Genomic DNA, 21669 nt, shown 5'->3' with positions numbered 1-21669 from the left:
TGCGCAAGTTCAGAACGCTTGACTCGCTGTGTAGGTTGTGATTATATTATCAGATTCTATTCAGAAGGTCTGACAAAGGACGAATACGGCCACGACGCTGTTGCCGACTGGGTCTTCAAACAAGAGGCAAGGGTGCCATTGCAACGTTGCAATGCCGTGGACTCAGGGGTCAGATATTTCCATCAGAGCTGCCTTGGCCGAGATGAACCTTCAGCATTGTCCAGAGCTAATGGCTACTATTCTATTCGCGGGAAGATTGAGAGCGAAAAGTATCCAGAGCTCAGAAATATTACCCACAAATGCTGTGAGGACTGCGTCATTGCAGCCCAAACCAGGGGCAAGGATCTCAATGAGGATAAGTTGAATTTTATCATGCATCAAGGAGTGATTGGTAGGTCTCAATAAGCACTCCATCTTTGAAGGTTGGGAACACCTATGTTTTGAATCTCCCCATGACCTTGACACAGAGTAACTAACTCTGACTTTTGCGTTGCGTTCAGAGGCAGAGACCGGCGACTTGGAGAGGAAGAGAGCCGATAGGCGATCAAGCAAGATTCGAGGCATCATTGGTGGTCAGCAGGCTCGCCTCGAAGACAATGGGACGACTTCGACCGCCATCTTTGCAACGAGACACCTCAATCAGAAAGTCAGCTTCAGCAAGAGCGCCAGCAGATTGCTGGCAGCAGTGCCCAACCTGAACAGGACAGTGATGGCAGCCTCGTATCTCCAGGCCAGTGGACTTCAGGCAGGCCAGACAGCCCAAGGACAGGCGCAGAGGGGCGCCACAGCTGCAGCAGGCGGCATGCAGGGTCCCGCAGCCCCAGAGGCAGAAGCTGCAGGACCTTCGCAAGCGCCACAGCCAGGGATCAGCCGCAGGCAGCTCAGCGCTCAGGGAGCCGAGCAGGACATCGTCCAACGGTGGCTTGCGTTCAGCCTCAAGGCCTCATCCACCGTTGCAGAGCTGAAGCGGTTCCTGCTTGACAGAGGCCAGCGGCCAGTGATCTTCACCAGAAGCGCGCTGCTCGCCAGGGTGGAAGGGCTGCTTAGATTTGAGCATCCAGAAGGTAGCTATCCATGATGGCTGTAACGATCAGCGCCTACACATCTTATGCCTGGCAAATTAATAACATGTCCTCACCATTTCCTCTGGACATCTTATGCGCTGGCAGCTAATGGATGCTGTCATGCAGGTGGACTGGAGCCGAGTGCGGCGGCGGTTGAAGAGATCACAGCCGCTGTTGAGGCCGCAGCCCAACCGGCACGGCAAAGACCAGCAAGGCAGAAGGTGGGCATCTTGTTGAGGATCCTTATGTTTGCATGTGCTTTGTGAACGCCTCTCATCTGTCAAGCTGCTGGTGCAGTGAAAGCGAGTTTGGCTGAACACACTGATTGTAAGTTATTGTTGTTACAGGCGCCGAAGAAGTCACAGCTTCAGATGGAAGCGGCCAAGTCCATTGTTAACAAGGGTGAGTGGGCGCTCTCAGCTGGAAGCTCTGATCACCTGGTGACTGTTGCACACCCGAGAAGGCTTTAACTTCTGCAGATTTGATGGAAGGGAATGATAGCCAGTCAATTGAGGCGCTCACATGTTTGCAGGAGTGAGCAGCGGCCTGCCCGTGGTCAAACTCAAGCAGATTGACGAGTTGCTCTGGACCTTCGACAAGTGCCACTACCTGCCGCAGTTGGGGGAGAGCACTCCCTCGATTGGTGTCGCTCTCTGGGCCGTCACAAGCACGCTGCACCGCGACGGGGAGTTCCCAGCACGCAACTTGTCCCAGTTGGGTCGTGCTGCCAAGGCTCCTGTTGGTTTGGTGCGCGCTGTGCAGCCAGGCAGCGATGGCAACCAGCTGCATATGGAGATATGGTTCCTCGAGGCGCGCGTGCAGACAGATAGCCAGGGGGAGCCCGAGGCAGCGGTGGCAGGGGAAGGCGGTGGGGCACGCGCAGATGTGGAGGGACGGGGTGCAGGAGAGGCAGCCACCGGTGGGGGCGTGCAGGAAGGGCATGGGCGGGGTCGGGGCAGGAAGCGTGGCCGCCGCGGCACAGGCGGGGCGCGTGGCAGCAATCGGCCCAGAAGGGGCAGCCGAGGCAGGCTCAGGCGCCCAACCGCCAGAGCCGCAGAGTTTTGGGGTCCCCCCACTGAGGGCGACGAAGACGAGGTTGGGAACCTCTTCTCTGAGTCAGATGCGGATGACCAGCCAGCGCAGCAGCACAGTGACCCAGCAGAGCCAGAAGGGCAGGCAGAGGGTGTCCTGCCTGAGGCCAGCGAAGTGCCGCCGCAGCCCACAGCTTGTGCGAGCCAGTCGCCGTTGCACGGCTGCTTGCTGGCAGATGAGTCGCCGCAGCCTGTGCCAGTCCCCAACGTGCGGCTGAGCATGCAGGGGCATGCCGCATCGCCGGCCAAAATGGCTGTGCTGGTGATCGACTACCGGCACATTGCAGCGGCCCTCTGTCATCCAAAACGGCTGAAGGTGGCTCTCGGAGGCGCTGCCGGGAGCTCGCCCATGAACGTCGAAGAGGCTGCAACTGGTGTGGCGCTGGCAATGTTGCTGGCTGAGGAGCAGAATGCGGCGCGCGCCGGAGAAGGTGAGGAGCCATCATGGCTCTCTTTGTCCTGGCTTATATGATTCCACTCACAGTGAGTTTCTAAGTTATAATGCCATGCGAATCATACCCCGAAGGTTTATCGACAGGTAATTGTCAGCAATAAGCTGACGACAGGCATGTGTTGTCTAGGTGGGAGTGCTACGGCAGCGGAGCAGTCGCAGTCAGCCTTGGAGCAGTCACCGCTGTCTGGCGCCATGGTCTTCTTTGATCCTGCTCTGGAGCTCGCTGCCGATGAGGAGCCAGCTTCCTCCTACCGCTCTGCAGATGGCCCAGCAGGCATGTACAAAATCCTGCTCTGTCATTCCTGTGAACTTGTCAACTGACTGCTCTCATACGCTGGTGTAGTTGATTTGTTCATGTCTTGTCTCTCAATGCTGAAGTGTCTGCTTGCCCCTTTGCCTGAGCCATGCCTGTCTTTCACGCACCCTGCTCCACATGCTGTGCTTGCCCCTTTGCCTGAGTCATGCCTGTCACTCACGCACCCTGCTACATATGATGTGGTAGAGTGCCGCACCTAAGGGTCATCTGGGTAATACTAACAACAGGAATAAATTTGAGCTTGACATCCTAGCAAGACACTAGGGAAGATATTGCTTGAATGCGGTAATAATCGCGGATTGTAAGCAGCTGTGTGTTGGTGCGCGCAGGTCGACCGTCCCTGGAAGTTTCCTCCCCTGGGATCAACATGGAAGCTGCAATGGGTGTCATCGCAGGGCTGGCATGTCAGCTGAACCCCTCGCCGCAAGCCAGAGGCCATTCGAGCGCGCACAGTGACGTGCAGATTCTGCCAGATGACACAGTCTATGTCCTAACAGATGACAGGAGGATAGTGGGGACGGCAGAGGTGGTGCATATTGGGCCTGGCACACGGTTCCACGGTGCTGAGCTTGAGGGGTTTGGTGTTATTTGCGGGCTCACCATCACAGACGCAACTGGGGCTGGACACCAGAAGGCATGGTTGAGCGACACAGATGAAGTCAGAGCAGGCAGAACACCCTTGGAAGCAATTGGGGGCAATCAGATGGTGGCAGTTCCCGAGAGGTGCCTTCGCTTTCTGAGGCGCCCACCGGCGGCTGGAGAGTGACTTGCAATGTGATCTTTGCACTTTCAAGCTAAGTCAGTTTCAAGCTTAGTCAGAATTGGCGTGTGAGCATGACGCAAATGTAGCATCAATTTTTTTTATGTCCTAAATTTGATATTGCAATGAGGACTGTAGTAGGTTGTGACCAAGTCTGCCTCACTACAAGGCGTTGCACATCCATGCGCTCTACGCAACTAATATTAGTCACTCACTTGTCCCTCTCTGCACATGTGCGCAACAATCATGACGGTAACCAGATATCATGCATGTAACAATCTGTAAGGTAATTTTGCTCCCGGTTGCCTCACATGCTCAACCTTCGAATCTGAAGTGGCCAGTGGGATGGAGCACTTCTGCTTGAAGACAGAGCACTGCTGCTGACCGCCACAAGGTAGTGGCGGTGGAGGGCAAGAAAATAAATCCCCTGAGCCTATCTTATAATATTATTAACCCCATCTGTCATTGAGCAGCCTGGCTCGTTCTTGCTGTTTCTCTACGATGTCGGTGTCGAAATCCACTCACATAGAATGTTGAACGTGGAAGAATTGCTACAAGATTCTTCTCAGCATCATCGCACTTCTTGGTCGCTGCATAAAGACACACGGCATGTCACATCAGATGGCGCAAAGGTGATGCCCTTATCTTGCCGGCACCCACGCTATGGTACACGCACGCGATGTGTATCAATCAAATGTGCCACAAGCGACAGAATTGGGGTGTCAATTTGCTGCACAGCGTGGGTGCCCCTCCTTGATGGGCACATCTCTTTACATCGAGCAGCCATCTGAGATCGCCAGGGTTGAGGACGTGCTGTCCGTGCAGCACGCACTCAGCGTCAATATTTAGACTCTTTCAATATTGATTATTGATGGTATTCTTGTGAAAGAGTCTCTTGACCGGCCCTGTAGGTATCGCACGCTATGAAGAGGCTTTTGCAGTCCAGGGTTGGGGCAGCACACCTCTGAACATAGGACCTGCCACCTTTGTAATCTTGCTCAAACGAAACCCTGAAATGCCTTCTCGAAGAGTGTGGTTTTCGAAATTCCTTCAAGCACCACGGCTGTGTGTGCAGGAAACCTAGTAATCTTCAACCACTGAACTTCCTTGAAGGCGGGAGCCATGCATGCACACACCGCCCTCATTCACTGGGCACTGGTCATGTACAGGTGAGATCTCAGGAAAGCAAGAGTATGATCCAAGTGTAGAAGTGCTGTAGAAATCGGGTTGAAGCCGCGGGCCAAAGCCTTGGAGCCTTAAGCATCATGCTGATGATCATAATGATGCCATCGGGTCAGTACTAGTATAAATGGCGTAAGGCTACCCATTAAGAGATTCCAGTGGGACCACCGTCGAACATTATAACCTGAGAGAAATTTCTTTAAAGCATCAAGCATCTCGAGATGTGCTCATGAGCAACGCATGTCTTGTGCTGCAGGTGCAACCCATGCCATGCCCGTGGCCAGTGGGCACGTACACATGTGCATCAACGTTTCAGGCAATTGCAAGTTGCCACAATGGCTACCCAACACCGGTGTTGGTAGCAAGTGAATAGTGGGTACCCACTAGTTATTTGCCACACCATTGCCCTCAGTGTACTCTTAAAAAGCAATCACTCGATTATAACTAGAAGGCGCCTCTACAGTGTAATATTGTTGTCAATAGATCAGATTGATATTATTGTTGCATTCATTTATTTTATATTTAATTATATTGAACAAGCTCGGCTCGCAAGGCTTCAAGCCTTGTTGCTCCAATTGGTCAAATATATGCATTATTCTTTTTTATCTGATAATTCTTGCAAAGCAGAATTAAAGCCACTGCAAATATTAAGGCTTGAAACTCGAATTCACAATGTGGAGATAAAGTCCATGCAATGGGTGACTCGTTAAACATTAATTGAAGCTGAAGGGCTAATTGGCTTCTGATAAATATTTTAATATCATGGTCATTTATTTGGATGGTCCAAACAAGCTGTCGACATGAGAATGATCACTCACAGGCTTGCATGGACACTAAAGTCCCCCCAGGTTTTGGTAGAAAGTGAAGCCAATGACGGTACTGCAACATGCTCAGCCTATAGGTAGCTAACCAGATATTTACTATAATTACACCTTGAGGATCTGGTCCAGAGTCACATGCATGCCATATGGGCGCATGTTGCCGACTGTTGACATGACCTCTCCAAGAGTCATCAAAAAATCACATTATGACAGACATATCTTCTTAGAACCAATACAAATCTTTTGAAGACTGAAGGTCTTTATTGTCATTAATGGTGGGCAGTGGGTCATGGCCTTCCTCTAACTAAGGAAGCTTCACAACCTGGCAGGCAATCTTTCTAAGTAGCAATTCTTGTCAAGGTTCATACTGTTCATTTTTTGGCTGCTGGCAGTCAACATGCTATTAACTATTAACAACGTGGACACCTGTACATATATACAAATTTTAAGTATTAATACTAATATTAATTTGTAGTATTAGCCGTATAATTTTATCATAATATTATGATATGCTGCCAAAAATAAAATTCAACGAATTTAATTTGGTGGACCTTCATCAAAGTTTTAAAAACATGACAGGGACACCTCCATTCACGACAGGCATTGATCACATTTTGACACTTATATGAGATAGAGAGAGGCACTGCTCAGAGCTACATGAATTGCAAGAGTTGCAGGAAGTTTCAATAGGCTGCCTTTCGCTTGAACAACTGATAATTTTTAACAGCAATGCATATTTACATTAACAACATAAGAAGCTGGCACTCTGTGTTAATTATTTGCTTTAAGTGTGTGGAGAGAACAAGCTGCTAAGAGATCTTGAGATTTTTGAGCCAATTGGCAGATGATTCCACAGCGCACTCCCTTCCCAAAAAGGATCTGATGAATTGTAGAACAATCAGATTACTGTACTCTATAGAAGATTACTGTACTCTATATAGAAGCTACTGACTTTCAAAGTTTGAAACAGCATCGAGAACATCAAAATTGGCAGACAAGGCGAGATGCTCATTGCCAAATTTTCAAATGTGCCAATATTTATGTGTCCTCATCATCGCCGCCGCTGCTGTCTGAGGAGGCATCGGACCGCGCATCCTGCCAGTCCGAGTCGGAGCTGGTGCCGCTGTCCAGGTTTGTGAGGTCGGCGTGCAGCGCTTCCACAGCATTGCCTGCCATGCCGCCCAAGTGCTGATACTGTTCAAGCTTGGAGAGGAGCACCACCTGCTGCCCGAGCTGGAAAGCTTCAAGGGCTGCATGCACACCCGCCTCCCCCAGCTCCGCCGCATGGGGAACTTGTCGGGCGCTGGGCAGGCGGCGCTCTCCCCTCCCAGCGGCTTGCTGCACTTGCTGGGCGTAGTGCTCATAAAACACTACCATATCCCTGGCCTCACGCCGCACGATGGTCATCTCTTCGGAGCACCGCTTCAAGCGCTCCTGCTGCTCCGCCAGCGCGGCCAGTTTCCTAGCCAGCAACCCTGCCTGAGCAGATTGTCGCTGCCACGGCAATGTGTCTGCCGCGAGCAAGCCAGGGGCGGTCAAGCGCTGGCAGTCATACTGCGCTCCCTGATAGTCCCCAGGGGCGGCATGCCAGCGCCGCAGCTGAAGGATGTCATCGCTGACTTTGGACACGATGGCTTCCATCTGGCGCCGCAACCGCTTCAGGCTAGTGCGCTCACGATATGCCGCTGTCTCCAGCTGTCTCTGTAGGGCGTAGTAATCCACGAACCTGGCTGCAATGGAAGCATGTAGCTGCTGAATCATGAACCTCTTCCGCTGACCCCCTATCTCCTGGTACAACCGGTCTGCCTCCACCCACCGCAGCTGTACCCGGTGCCTGCGCTCCCACGCTGCCAGCTTGCCCTCAAGGACTCGGCGGTGCTCATGCCGCATTTGCTCGGAGAGCGATTGCTGCCCCTCAGCTGCGAGAGTCACACTGCCACCCAGCGCGTACAACTCCTCCAAGCAGCCTTGGTAGTGGTGCTCCCATGTAAGACGGGCCTGCGAGTAAGAATCCTGACATCAGTGATTCATGCATCTTTATGTATCTTCCAAAGGTGTGCATCCCATTTGCTCTTTACAAAAACTCCACCAGTATGCACATCCTGTCATGTCTTGTCCTGTCATGTCATAAGTCACATGTCAAATGTCCTATCATGTCATATGAACAAGCACCAGTACAGCCAACTGAAGGTGCAGAGTGGAGCAGCACCGGGATGGTGGGCGCGCTTGTTGATGCCCCCTCAGACGATGTCTGCCGCTGCTCCCGGGCAGACCCCTGCGTGCAAAACAAACAATCTGCTTGCATACTTTCTTCTGAGGCAGCTCTTTACTCTGAGTCCTCTGAGCACCTCCTTCTCACTAGCATACCCATTGATACTTATTCCATGCTAGAGAAGAGCCTTCAAAAAGGACCAACACACCTCTGCTTCGTCACTTGCGCCTGCACCAGCGCCGCCTTGGAGAGGATCCTGGCCTGCCGGTGATGGGACGCCTCCTGAGCCACCGCCACCCTGCACCTGATTCATCAGCCAATAAGCGAGCATGCAAAGCATTGCAGACTGCAGGATATATCAAGATGGCATCTCCCCAGAGAATCAGTAGAGACAGGTGCAGCAACTAGGAGGGGTGCATTTTACCTGCAACTCGGGGGCTTTGATTTGGGCAATCTCCTGCTTGAGGGCCCCCGTGGACTGCCGCAGTTGTGCCAGCAGTCGAGCAGCCCTCCTATGCCACTCAAGCAGCTGCTTGGGCAACCTGCGCTCCTTTTTTCGCTGCCAAGCCATCGCCTGCACATGGACCAACATTGTCACTTCTCGCACCTACAGGGTTACAAACTGCAACATCGAGCAAGGCTACAAGAGCTTGCATCATATGAAAGGAGAACTCACCAGGTCCGTCATGTAGTCCTCCCGCGTGGCAGTCGCCATGCGCTTCAAGATGTGTGCAAATTTCCTGTAATGTGCCCAAGCCTGTTCAATGTTGTCACCAAAGGAGTTTCCTGCCGCTAGCATGCGGCGGGCGCCATACTTTTCTTGGCATGCCGGAATGTGAGCCTTCACATGCCACGGCCCCACTGCCAGGCCAGGCATACCCTCCACGTTTCCTTGAACCATCCTGCCAGCACAACACATCACCATTCAAAGGGGACGCTGCTGTGCACTCCGACGAATCCACACACTCATAGCATGACTAGTACTAGACACTAGGAGTGAAATTGTTCCATGCAATAATTGTACAGGGCACATCTTGACGTAAACGCCAGGCATGATGGACGAAAGATTATACCTTCGCCAATATGGGTCAAACTGGCAAGCAATGTCAATGAAGAAGTACTTCAGATCCTTGCCCTCCTCAGGCTTGAACTCCTTCAGCAGACGCTGCAGGAGCAACTCGTAGTAAACAAAGCACTCCGGTGTGAACAGGTTTGCCGCCACGAGAACATACCCGTGGCGGCAAACTGCTGCTGCCACGCCCTACGCACAAGCACATGCGGGAGTGTCAGACCGGCTCCAAAGCACCAGCACATCTTCTTGTTACACGCTTTCCTGCCAAGCAAGGTACATCCTGCAGAGCTGCAATTTAAGGCTGCCATAACCCTACCCCTTGTTGAACTCGCCAGATCCAAGCAAGACCCAATCAACCGTGGGCATGGTATTCAGTATTTTTACCACCTGAAGCAAGGCACGCTAGGGTGCTGCCAAGTATTACCCTTGCCAGCCGGGGCCAGGAAAAAAAGAGAAAAAAATCATGGATATATGAGATGCATGCCAACATCAGTAAGCGCAACAAGATCCCAGAAAAATGCGAGGAGACTCACTTGCACATATAGGCGCAGCTGCGTGTCTGAGGCGGTTGGCGTGGCAGCAACGAACTGAGAGCAGACCGGCCGCTCCAGCGCCGCCGGGTCCAAGGCCTTCCGTTGAGCGAGCAAGGCCTTCACCTCTTCATCAGCAATGAAGGGGCTATAGGGCAGCTTCGGCTGCAGGAAATCAGAGGCTTTGCCCGCCGCCCTGAGCTGCGTGAGTCCCAGGCAGGCGTCAGCAATGGCTGCCACGCAAGTGCGAAAGCAGCAAGGACACTGCACAGTGGGGCCCCCGGAGGCACGACTGTCCAGAGATTCCTGGGTCGCCGGGCCCACCTCAGCTGCATCTCTGCCAGTTTGAGCCGCGAGGCTGCCTGCTTCCATTTCTGGTGGCGATGACGACGCTGCTGCTTCCCTCTGAGTGTTCTCCTGGGGCGGCGGCGGCTGGCCGAGCTGCAAGTCTGAGTCACCGCTGAGCCCTGCCTCCGAACAGATGGGCTGCACGCCAAGCCTGTTGAGGTCATGTGTGGCGATGTCCATTCTGCGCCACTGTCTGACCGCCACTGGGAGGTTCCTCCAGATATTTTTGGGCAGGCCACTCAGTTGCCCGTACGGCACACAGCCGTTCCTGACGTGCACCTCCTCCAGGGCGCTAGTCCAGGCGACCATTGAGGTTGGGCTGGCGAGGCTGAGCTCATGCGTCTGCAACATGAGCGCTCCAGAGTAGTAAACCAGCGGCCTCTGTGGCGTTGCAGGAAAGCATCCCATGCTCACAGGATCGACTGTGAAGGCGGCACTGCACCCGCCACACCTGAATGCTGGGGGGCTGACCTCTGTCCTGCCGCTGATCGAGACATACACAAGCCTGCTGATCGTCTCCACCTGCTCCCACACTGATCCCACCCTCCCAGCCTGACTGCATGGACTGCAAGCGGGCAGGGCTGCTCTGGCAGCTGTCAAAAACTCTGCCTGCAGCTGCTGCTTCAGTGCTGCTTGGCGTGCAGGCTGACCAGCTTGGAAACATGTGTTCCTGAATACATTGTCATCAAAGCACGCATCCCATGCTTGGTGCAGCCGTCTATTATCCTCTTGAGCTGCCTGTTTCCGCAGACGCCGGCGTGAGGGCGGAGGCTGATAATAGGCAGCAGCGGCTTCTCCATCTCCATCTGCAAAGCCATCCTGCTGTTCTTCCTGCTGAGCTGTGTTTCTTGCAGGGATCCGCCAGGATGGAAGGGCGCTGGCCGGCCTCCGGGGTCCCCTCGGTGCAGATGTTGCCACAGTGCTGCCTAGGTTCCTCCCAAATCTGCGGCCTGGCTGCAGCAGAGCAGGAGTGTCGGCTGATGGTATCACCTTGACACTGACCCTCCACCTCTTGTTCCTGACCATTCGTCCTGCATGAAGTCATCACACAACGGTTTCTGCAAGTGATCCACCAGGACATTAAAGGAATGAGAAGTACATCAGCAGCATGCCTTCTAGTACAAGTGATACAACTATCCTTACAAGCACCTGGGCTACTTGCTACTCTTTGGGGTGCACAGTCCTCTCCAGATGCTCCTCATCAGATTGGCATTCCAAGCAAAGCCAGGTCAGGGCAGACACCCACGGCTACTCACAGCAGCAGAGGGATCGTAACGCTCACCAGAACAATTGAACTTGATGTTGGTTTAGATTGTAGACGACTTCAGTGTCTGTCCGGTGCATCAGTGCTCAATTCAGGTGAACGCTCTGTGTTGCCTGCACGCATTTCATTTCAAGGAATTGGCTTGGCAGGGCATGCAGTCACTACGAAAGAAGTAGACATGCACGTCGATGGTCGTGACATTCGATTAGCTGAGTCCAAACAAGTCAAGGATGGGGATGCCAAAAAACCGGCAAAAGTGCGAACCTCACATGGCCAGCGACAGAAGACTTCAAGAATTCGTTTAAATTACTCCCATAAACATTTGCGGCCGTCCCACCCCCCTTTCAAATCCTACTTTGCAACGGTAACCTGGCAAATGGCATTGCTGTCTTCGCAGAAACGAGTAGCGCACGATCCTATAGATACAGGCTTGACCGAAATAATTAGCTTGACGGAGGTACTATGCAATGCTGAGATTGTTGTAGGTAAATCTGAAGGATGTGCAGCATTGCTTTTGTTATTGCACGCCCCGAAGGGGCGTGCTCAGAAAGAGAGCCAAATCCACTAATGTAGTGGAGTGCATGTCCACTAAAGTAGTGGATTTTGCCCGACAGAGTAGGATGCTCTGGGAACATGTGTCCTTGTTGAGAGGTAGCGCCCCTCCCAGAGAGGCCAACGGAAGATATTTTTGGTTGACCTTGAAAAATCTCCATTTCACCTACCACTTGATCGTATCTCTATTAGGCTAGTCTTGCCGCCTGATACACAAGAGTCTGGCATGCCTGCGCAGCCTGAATGGGCGCTGCGCGTGCATAGCAGCGCTGCTAGCCGGCCGCAGCCTGAGGCGGGCATTGCTGCAAAGCCATAGTTTACATCTCCTGATGTAGTGCTGCCAGAAGTCATGGCGGTTCATACGAGTCAATCTTTATTGCGGTTCTGGGCATGTTTTAGCACCTGCCCATTGCTATCCCTATCTGCCATTCCATGAGGTTTATGAATTCAATGAGATCACATTCACTGAAGGCTACGCTGCAGGCAAGAGTTTCTCCTCCCCATCTGCTCACAGCTTGGCCGTTGCTTCATTCAAAGAGGGCGGCAGATCGGCTGACAGCTGAACAACCACTTTGCCCATGCTCTGCCCGGACTGCAGCCTGTCTTGGGCAGCGGGCACCTGCTCGCAGCCCCTGCACCCATCAAACATTCCACACTTAAACCTTTCCCCATTGGCATTTTGACACGAGATTCTCTCACGCCCATCCCGAACTTGTTTTTGGGCGCTAAATCTGGCAGTGGCTTACTGGCTATGACGAACATGCACCATTGGCCGGATGATCAAGTCCAATTGACCTTTATACTTTGGCCAAGGTTGCAGATTTGTCATTCGGCTCCATCCAGCATTTCTGTGTGCACGTCACTGCCGCCTCCCTAAAAGTGCCGTTGGAAGGCAAGGCAGAACTCCTTGACTGGCCAGCATCGGTGATGCAATAGCAGTTTTCCAAGGGCCGCGCACCTGAACTTGCCAGAGTCGAGAGCAACATGCAGCTTGCCAGCGCGCCAGGCGGCCACCAGTTTCTGGAGGTGCTTCTTGTACATCGCCGCGTAGTGCAGCAGGAAGAAGCCCGCCACAGTGGCGCTGCGCCAGAGCAGCAGCTCTGGCAGGCCCGGCGCCACCTGCGCGCACATGCCCGCACATGTCTACAGTTTTGCGAATTTCAACTATTACTGAAATGAGTATAAAGTCATTGATTCATTAGTGTCTAGAGTCATGCCTAGAGTCCGCAGATAGTGGAAGAAGCCTGGAACTGCACTCTAATTACAAGTGTGCAGCCGCAGGGAGCCGCCTTGACCTGAAGTGGTATTCAGGATCATTTGGGTGAGAGAACCGATCTTGCTCAGAACACAAAGGGGTGACCATGTCCTGCTACTGGATCTCTGGAATGGAAGATTGACGCATTCCAACGAAAAATGAAGCAGGTCGCGGTCAATCCTCTTTGCTTTAAGCAAAGGCCCAAGAATTCATACCCACATCGCCTGAAACCAGCTTTAAATTCCCCCTAACTGCTCTTTCAGGTGGGTGAGAGGAGCTTGAAGCATGTGCCCTGCAGCTTGGGGGTAACAAGGAAGGGGGGGAGCACCTTGGAGGGCGCCCAGCCGTCGCTGTACTGGGACATCATGCCGATGACCACGAGCCGGCCCCCCTGTGCCAGAGCGCGCGAGCAGGTCGTGAACATCTCCCCGCCCACGCTTTCCCATATCAGATCGATCCCCTGCCACAGCCCCCAGCAGTAAGCCCTCATTTACAATTGGAGTGCAGCTGATCGCCGATGCATGTTCATGCTCTATACATTCAGGCTGACATTCATCCATGGCTTGCTAGTGAGCGAATCGCTACAATCTAGCACCCTCTAGTAAGGTCCTGACGGCGCATGACAGACATGCCCCGCTTTGAGTAGCATTCTTTTCCATCAGCCACTCCATTGCATTTTCGCTTCTTTTGTCCTGGAAATGGTGCCATTTGTTTCAAATGCTGCACTCTCACTGCCCCCAAAAACAGCACTGCCAATTGACCATTTATCCCCTCTCTTCTGGGCTTGGTTGATGACAAATGCCTGCATGCACGCTAGACTCGATCAAACAATCTGGATACCTAAAGGTGCACCTTTGGGAACTCCCGTCTGAGGACGTCCTTCAGGTTCTCTTTCCTGTAGTTCACGACGCGATCTACGCCCAGCCGCCGCAGCAACGCGGCCTTGTCATCGGAGCCGCACGTGGCAACGACGGTGTTCCCTGCCGCCTTGGCCAGCTGCACCACAAACTGCCCCGTGCCACCGGCCGCCGCTGTTACTAACACTGTCTCCCCGCCCCTCATCCGCCCCATCTGCTCCAGCCCTGCACACACATACCATGCCTGCTCAAAACTTGCCCTGCAGCAAGCATTTGCCAGGACTCGTTTGGCATGTTTGCCATTTTTGCCTCCATGCCAGACCTGTGTCGTGCTTTGGGCAGTCAGGAAGCCTGACGGCCTACACAAAGAGGGTGAGGGATAATTTTCAATGCACCTACCCACCCAGTTAGGAACACGTCTTCTAATTGGTCACTTTTACTTCATTTTACATGTTTGCTACTTGAACCAAGGACCTGCCAGAGGACAGGCAAAAAGCAACCTTTTGCGCTTCTCACGGCAATCTTCATACTGCCAAGACCTACAAATGGCATATTTAGGAGGAAAGGGGATAGCACCGATGGAGGCAGTGAGGCCGGAGGTGAGCAGCGCAATAACCTCGGGCGCCAGAACAGGCACGGGCATCGCATGCTTGGCCGGCACGATGCCCCACTCGCTGAACGCCCCGTACGCCATCTCCGCCACTGGATCCCCCACCCTCAGCCCTGCGCCAGCCGACAAAGTGCATTCACTGACGTGCAAACGCTCTTTGCCTCGTGACTGAGGCTAGATTGAGACCTCACGGAGCCTGCCAATGTCATTTTTTTCAAGGGTACGGTCAGGGTGTGACAGGATCTGATGACGACGGCCTCTATAACGCTGTGCATTGATTGCCATGGAGTATCCATAATTTCAAAATCAGGGCGGCACATCCAGGCACACACCATGAAGCAATACCGGTATACAGAGAACGGTACACATGCTCCATCCTCCACTTGCCTTGCGAGCCAATAAAAAACAACAAGGCGACTTGCAATGATCTGCACAGCACCTTGCTGATCTCGGGGGGCAGTGGGCGCAAAGCAACGCGCGAGCAAATGTGCCTTGGGAGCGGACAGCATAGGAGTGATAGTATGCCAGACCACAGCCGATAGACATCCCTGGCGATACTGCCCAAAGCACGTGCAATGCATTTGGCACAATATCTAGTGCCAACATCACAGTACCTCCAACTTCACATATTCTGCAAAGAAGTGAAGCTCGCCTGAAACACCCGGGCCGAGTGCTGCAACGACGCCGACAGATTCAAAGCCAGCGTCGAACGGCAGCCGCTTCTCGGCCGCCGCGGCGCTGCCGAAATAGCGGCCGGCGGTGTAGTTCAGGTCGGAGGCGTTGACTCCCGCATAGGCACGCCTCACCAGAATGTGCCCCGGCGGCAGCTGCGGCGGCAGCGGCTCACGCGCTATCCGCGTAGCCGCCCGGAAGTCTGTCGACAATGTGTGCACCTGTTGGGAAGCTATGATGTTAGCTGCTGAGGCGTGGCAATGGATGCTTGATCAAGACAGAGTGACAAATTCGGGAGCGCTGATCAGCCCGACAGGCAGAGGGACCAAAGCACACAGAAGGCAAGCTACTAGCTGCACGTCGCTGCTCTGGTATGTGAAGGCAAGAGGAGACAGTATCACTACAAGATGCAGATGGGAATAGGAGGCTGGGCACTTGTAGTCTCTGCGAAGGAGAACAGATATGTGTGAGGCTGACCTGGACTTTGGTTCTGTGGGAGGGAATTGCGGCAGTCGCCCATGCTGCCAGTCCACTCTGCTGTCCTGACGAGCTCGCTGGTGATGAAGAACCTGCAAGCAGCAAAGCACCATATTCTTATGAAACCGCTCACAAACCCAAGTGTCTGTCTAGAAGCCACACCAGGAGATAGACCCATAGGACTCCCCCTCCAGACATGGAAGCAGTGTTTTTCATTGTTGCATGCGGCACATCTTGGAGTTTCCTTTCCCATTCTGATCCTTCCTGACAACGAGACAAACGTGGCAGCAGGCAGTGGAGGCTCATGACTGGGAGTAGGCTTGCGAGGGAACATGCCCGAGACGGAAGTGCCGCGGATTTGTTGCAGGTTGCCCTTGGGTGCCTTCCACTCGTAGAACTTGCCATTCACATGGACCATCAGCAGCCGGCCGACAGCGCTGTCATCCTCCAGCAGCAGCATGGATGCCTCCACCACCTGAAAAGGCAAACAAACTTGACAAGTCCAAAAGGCCGACTGTAAAGTTGCAATGGGATGAGTTGCCCAAGTGGGTTTTCAGATCGTCCACGTACACCTAACAGTCACATGCAAGTCGGTCATCTGGCTGCAGAAGAATGCTGTCTTTTCTGGACTAGCCAAGGGTACAGGAGCCAGGATTTTATTGCATGGGCACAATTTTACAACCTTTCCTCTTGATGATTGTATGCTGTCAGAGCTTGCCAATTGCAAAAGTCCCTGACTATTGTACCCATGCCTTCCAGCAACCCAAGCAGCGCAGGCTTCTGGCTCAACACTGCTTCACGAATACTGCCACCCTTCAGTCAACTCCAACTTCCTTCAATTCAGGCCGTCAAAACTCAGCAGGCCCCTTTCAGGAGCTCAATTGAGATGCATGGAAGCGACGGCTGGCCACGGCTTTCCAGACATAGCGCCGACTAGAGCGTATTTCTTTTGACAATAATATATGGTGAGAAGAAAGGTTGCTGCCAGCGCACCCGTTCGGGAGTGAGCAGCTGGTCAAAGGTCTCTGGCAGGGGCAGCCCCGTATGCTTCCAGGAGGCCACCATCGGCGTGTCCACCGGCTGGGGGCACACCGCGCACAGCCGCACCCCCTGTCCCGCCAACTTTGGCGCGATCGAGCGCGTGAAATGCACCAAACCCGCCTGCACAATACCAAAGATTGCTCCTCTCCATCTGATTTGAGGACATGACAGGAGTCCACAAGAAGCCTTGAAGGTGCAAGCGTGTACTCAGAATCACAGTCTCAGGATATGCCGGCCTTCAAACGCGCGCATGCACGTCCGAGATTGCAAGAAGCAGGTGGTTGCTTAGCACACTGTTAACGCAGCAACAACATGCAGAAAAGGCACGAAACGGATCTCACTCAAGTATGCAGAAATCAGATGGCTTCCTGGTTGGTGTCAAGGTATGGACTCTGTCACCATTCCTTACACCTTCTATTTCCTGCATTATAAAGCTTGGATGGTGGCAGGCGCATGCATGGTGTCACCTTTGAAGCTGCGTACACTGGCGCAATGGGCATGGGAAAGAGGCCGCCTGCAGACGCCATGAGCAGAATGACCCCTGCAGCACAGATTCCACATCATACTCAGCTTTCAGCATGTGTCCAATGTACCTTGCCCATCCCTGCACCAAGTCTCCCCTTCTACTCTGACCACCACTCTTACCAATGCCTACCTCAACTCCCATACTTTCAGGCTAAAACACGCAACAAGGGATCAGGGATATAATATAACATCAGCAACGATTAGGATGGACACTTCCTGCTGTACCTTTTGTGCGCTGCCCGATCATGGTCTGGGCAGCCAACCGCGTGCCCACCAGGGCACTCCTCAGATTGATGTCCAGCGTTGTCTGCCAGTCAGTACCCTCAGATTCCACAAAGTCCCCTGCACCGCAGTGATGTTCCATGATGTTTCCTTTTTAGTACCGCTGTGTGATGTCACACCAATGCAACGTGCTGTGTGGCCATGCATGTAGAGACATGCCTTGCCATATAGCATGCTGTACTTGTAATATCACAGATCAACCAAGAGCGGCAGGTTTCTCGCATGCAATTGTTGCAACAGCGGCTATTTGTTCGTCCCAACGGATCATTGTCCATCATCATGCGGCGTAGGTGCTTCAGTGGTTCCAAGCAGGCAATGCACCTTTCTCAAAGATACCAGCATTGATGATGGCAAAGTCAAGTCGCCCGAAATTGCGGTGGTGGAACTCGAACACCGCCTGCTGTGCTGAGTCATCTCTCACATCACACTGTGCTGCCTCTGCCTCTCCTCCACGCTGCCTGATCTCATCTACCTGTACTTCACCTGCTCTTCAGACTCCTCTCTGGACCTTACTCATGCACCAGTGCAGAACTGAAGTTAAGCACAGTCACTGCACTTCGAAGAATGGATGATCGTGTGCCTCACCGTGGATGAAGCAGCATTTTCACTGATATCCACCACCTACAAGGCATGCAGAAGGTACATTTAGTAACACATCACAGACTGACTAGCCCATGACGCAATACAATATTCGTTTCTTGGGGCTCTAAGGGGTCGTCCTATCGCTCTCACCGTCACTTTACAACCTTTCTTAGCCAAAGCGAGGGAGATATGCCTGCCAATGCCCGATCCTCCCCCTGTCACGAGTGCTGTCTTCCAGGACCAATCCATGTCTAGTACAGATCAGGCAGAAAGTAAGTAAGCGTGCGTTCTCTGTGCTGCTGTACAACCTGAACAATATTTCTTGTATTGCCTATACACGAGGCAATTTGACTCGACTTGGATCTTGGGAAAGGAAGAACCAGAGAGTTACACAAGGAGCATTAGTAGGTTTAGAGTTAGCTAACTCTGTAGGGTTTAGAAGGAAGCCAGGGTCGTGGAACCTGCACCTCTGGCTTCCTATGGTTGGTTTCTTGGCGCACAGCGCGTTGCAGCTCTGCAACTCTCCTGGATACCTCTTTGATCAACAGCACGAGTTTTGTTATAGAGATTCTATCAAGCAGCAGCTCCAGAATCGGCAGAAGAGAAGCTTGCGACTGATATATAGCTTCAGCCACCAGTGCTTACTGCTCAACTAGCGGCGTTTTACAGATCTAAACAGCAGATCACACAATCAAATAGCAATCGCTGCTCTGATCTACCATAAGGGCTGAGCAGCCGCTTCTTTTGAGTGGCTGCCGTGCCATCAAAAGGATCCTTTCGAAGGTATATTACTTGCTGTTGTAACTCTGTTGTCAGGAGTTGTCGCATTCATTCATTCGATAATTTTGCTTTCATTGTATCAAGGAAGTGTGAACACGTTGCACTAACGCAAATGGCACTTGGAGATGACCTAGTACATCATCGTAGGAGTCTTCTTGTGGCACTCCACGATGGTCATTCACAGACAAGACAGAGTTTTAACATGTGTCCTAGATGCTGATGCAACGCTTGCTGGCAGCTGTGCAGGCCCTGATTCGCGAGATTACCGGCCTATTATTAGCATCCTATGGCTCCAGCAGGACAACAAGGAGGGCCTGGAGGACCAGGTGAGATTCATTCTCGCCTGCATTGACATGTCTGCGCCCTAGCCCATACAATCAATAGCTGTAATGTCTGACTCTGCTAGCAGGAACTTTTGCAGGCTCTTGAACGGTGCGGCAGGCTCACAGGTGATAGTCGGGATTGTCTGGATGTGGTGAGTTTGTGGATATTCATTCCAATCTAGTCTAATTGCTGCCACACTGGTTCATTGCAGGAGTGGATCATGGCAGGGAGCCCTGTCCATACAGGATCATCGGGGACATCGGCGGCGCGTTCGGAATGGGGGCAGTGGGCGGAGGCATCTGGCACCTGGTCAAGGGCAGCAAGAACTCCCCCAGCGGCCAGCGGATGCGAGGAGGCCTCGAGGTGTGCAGCTCATGTGAAACACACTCTTTGGATCATTTATTCTTTTCTCTTGCAACATGCACATTCTTTCTCACCTCCAGACACTTTTCAGGGAGAGTGGACTTCATACCACATGTCAAGCAATGGAGTTGACTTGTCCGCCACAACCTGTCATCACAGACATGCGGGGTTCCTTTTGAAGTAGCGATGAATTAGCCTGTTTAATCGAAGAGCGGGCACATTAGCACAAACACTCGTGCCCTCTCTGTTGGCAGCTGAGCTGCTTTTCGGACAGCCACACACCCCTGTACTGACAACGGTTGTCACACACAGGCGATCAGGCGGGAGGCGCCGAGGATAGGCGGGAGCTTTGCGGTGTGGGGCGGCCTGTTCTCCACCTTTGACTGCACGCTGGTGGCCCTGCGCCACAAGGAGGACCCCTGGAATTCCATCGCCGCCGGCGCTCTCACCGGCGGCTTCCTGCAGCTGCGCACAGGCACGCCCCCCTTACACCTGAACTTTGAGGTTTGACCAGTTGATGTGGCGTGGATTGTTTGTTGGCATTGGGTGGCAGGACTCGGCTGTCACAGAGTGAGATGTGCACATTGTTATTGACCATGTCATGTGGCGCCACCACGCTCCTGTTGAGGGTGTGGAAAATGCAAGACGTTGTCGTGCGAGATGAGGCAACTGCAACTGCGAAGAGGCACACCCCCCAAATTCTAAATGTGAGTTTTGAGAAGTTGATTTGGCGCCAGTGCGCTGCTGTTAAGCTTGTGCTGGAAGGCGTTCTTGTCTTTGCCCCCATCTTCACAGAGATGGCAAGTGCAGCTGCGAACAGGCACACCATCCAAGACATCCATAATACAGTTGACCATGTGATGTGTCGCGCTGGCCCTTTTCGGTATGATTTTGACAAGGGTTGGTTGTCTCAGAGGATGCAATGCAGCCTGCACAGGGAATCAGACATGCTCTGTCTCATCAAGTCCTTGTCGGATCCTCCCAGCGCTCTCTGGCCTCCAGAGAGCACTGGGTACTTGCACCGCTCGTGACAGCTTTCATCAATGCTGTGATGGCCAAGAGAGAAACTATGTCGAGGCCAAGGCCGCCCACTGAGGCCTCAAGCCTTTGCATGAGTAAGGGGTCTTTAGAATCAGCGTGCTGTACTAGGGCTCGGCACATCACCCGGTCAAGAGCAAGCCGTGCCTGCTTGCAGTTTGCTGTTCCGCAGGTGTATAAGAGAAGTGAGGTGTGTTGAAAACCTGTGTAGGCTTGCGCTCGTCGGCCAAGTCGGCGGCGTTTGGCGGGGTGCTGCTGGCGATGATTGAGGGATTGGGCATCCTGCTGACGCGCGCAACTGCGCCACCCCCGGCCCCTCCCATGATGGAGATGGCCCCCGGAGGCGCCCCCCTGCCCCAGCCAGGTCAGCTTATTCCCCCCTTGCCAACCCCAGATGCAAAGGGTATGTGTGTTAATGCACCCGCATGTCTGCTATTTTGCGCGGTTGCAAAATTGCATCTGCTGTGTTCATGGCATGCACCACACTCAGAATGATTCATGCTGATTGGAGCATGTGCAAGTTCAGAGTGCCTGTGTTCCTGTGCTGGGCATGTGTTGTTGTCTATGCAGAGCTCTATGCTGCGCTGTGTGCAAAGAAACTGCGTAAATCAATGCCTAAGAGATTTGGCCAATCCGGAAGGTGAGAACCAGTCTGTGCATGTCCCTTTGGGCCCTCAATGCCCTTTCAAACCAAATAAACCTACGGCTCGCAAAATCAGTAGCTACCAATGACAGTGGAGTGACAGGGCTCAAGCCACAAATGCCAACGGTAGCTGACTCTTTCCCTGCAATTGGACAGGTGCCCCCCAGCCAGCACCCACACTGCAGGAGCTGCAGGCTGCTCAAGCAGCAGTCGAGAGCACCGCAGAGCCCAAAAGCACACCTTCCAGCAGCGGCGGCGGTGGCGGATTCTTTGGCGGCTGGTTCGGTGGCGGTGGCAAGGGGAAGGAGGAAGAGGCGCCCAGCAGCGGAGGAAGCTTCGAGGACAGCTTCACGCCGACTCCGCAGTTCCGCTAGATGCCATGAGAGCATGCACATCCGCGCGTGCCGCCTTGCTGGAACTACTAGAAGGCAGCAGGGTTGAGAATGCTCTCAGCACCGAACTCCAAGGCTCAAGGCATTGCAGGTTATTTCTTGAAAATTTGCGAAGGGTACATCATGCATGCAGTGGGAGCTTCTGGCAGCACTTGGCCCTGC

At 53.1% G+C, this 21669-nt stretch overlaps 5 protein-coding genes across 5 annotated transcripts; 2 read left to right on the top strand and 3 right to left on the bottom strand.

The window, feature by feature from the left end:
• Window positions 1–709: 709 nt before the first annotated feature.
• On the top strand, window positions 710–5639 carry COCSUDRAFT_45740 (hypothetical protein; the record flags this gene model as incomplete). The annotated part of the gene is made up of 8 exons (XM_005651620.1): window positions 710–1064; window positions 1191–1285; window positions 1412–1466; window positions 1597–2586; window positions 2737–2883; window positions 3255–4317; window positions 4761–4854; window positions 5124–5639. 6 exons carry the CDS (start codon window positions 710–712, stop codon window positions 3689–3691), a joined length of 2079 nt encoding a protein of 692 aa, XP_005651677.1. The 3' UTR covers window positions 3692–4317; window positions 4761–4854; window positions 5124–5639.
• A 755-nt stretch (window positions 5640–6394) lies between these two features.
• Window positions 6395–8475, bottom strand: COCSUDRAFT_52079 (hypothetical protein). Its single transcript, XM_005651619.1, has 4 exons — window positions 8325–8475; window positions 8109–8198; window positions 7898–7963; window positions 6395–7686 (listed from the first exon to the last, which is right to left on the bottom strand). Exons 1-4 carry the CDS (start codon window positions 8469–8471, stop codon window positions 6727–6729), a joined length of 1263 nt encoding a protein of 420 aa, XP_005651676.1. The 5' UTR covers window positions 8472–8475; the 3' UTR covers window positions 6395–6726.
• A 1500-nt stretch (window positions 8476–9975) lies between these two features.
• COCSUDRAFT_26564 (hypothetical protein) lies at window positions 9976–11596 on the bottom strand (the record flags this gene model as incomplete). Its single annotated transcript, XM_005651618.1, has 3 exons — window positions 11379–11596; window positions 11133–11227; window positions 9976–10881 (listed from the first exon to the last, which is right to left on the bottom strand). A coding segment is annotated over exon 3 (900 nt), but the record flags the coding sequence as incomplete, so codon positions are not given.
• Window positions 11597–11986: 390 nt separating this feature from the next.
• Window positions 11987–18216, bottom strand: COCSUDRAFT_26562 (NAD(P)-binding protein; the record flags this gene model as incomplete). The annotated part of the gene is made up of 13 exons (XM_005651617.1): window positions 11987–12298; window positions 12625–12785; window positions 13250–13381; window positions 13774–14003; window positions 14355–14501; window positions 15050–15281; window positions 16181–16328; window positions 16628–16698; window positions 17046–17119; window positions 17329–17445; window positions 17707–17843; window positions 17942–18006; window positions 18118–18216. The coding sequence occupies 13 exons, from the start codon at window positions 18214–18216 to the stop codon at window positions 12175–12177; spliced, it is 1737 nt and encodes a 578-aa protein (XP_005651674.1). The 3' UTR covers window positions 11987–12174.
• Window positions 18217–19284: 1068 nt separating this feature from the next.
• Window positions 19285–21489, top strand: COCSUDRAFT_11104 (Tim17-domain-containing protein; the record flags this gene model as incomplete). Its single annotated transcript, XM_005651616.1, has 4 exons — window positions 19285–19434; window positions 19747–19938; window positions 20704–20883; window positions 21331–21489. Coding segments are annotated over 4 exons (681 nt in total), but the record flags the coding sequence as incomplete, so codon positions are not given.
• Window positions 21490–21669: the final 180 nt, after the last annotated feature.

This window comes from Coccomyxa subellipsoidea (genome assembly GCF_000258705.1).
Source record: "Coccomyxa subellipsoidea C-169, whole genome shotgun sequence".
NCBI classification, from domain to species: Eukaryota; Viridiplantae; Chlorophyta; class Trebouxiophyceae; family Coccomyxaceae; genus Coccomyxa; species Coccomyxa subellipsoidea.
This window is presented reverse-complemented; position numbering and strand designations above follow the sequence as displayed.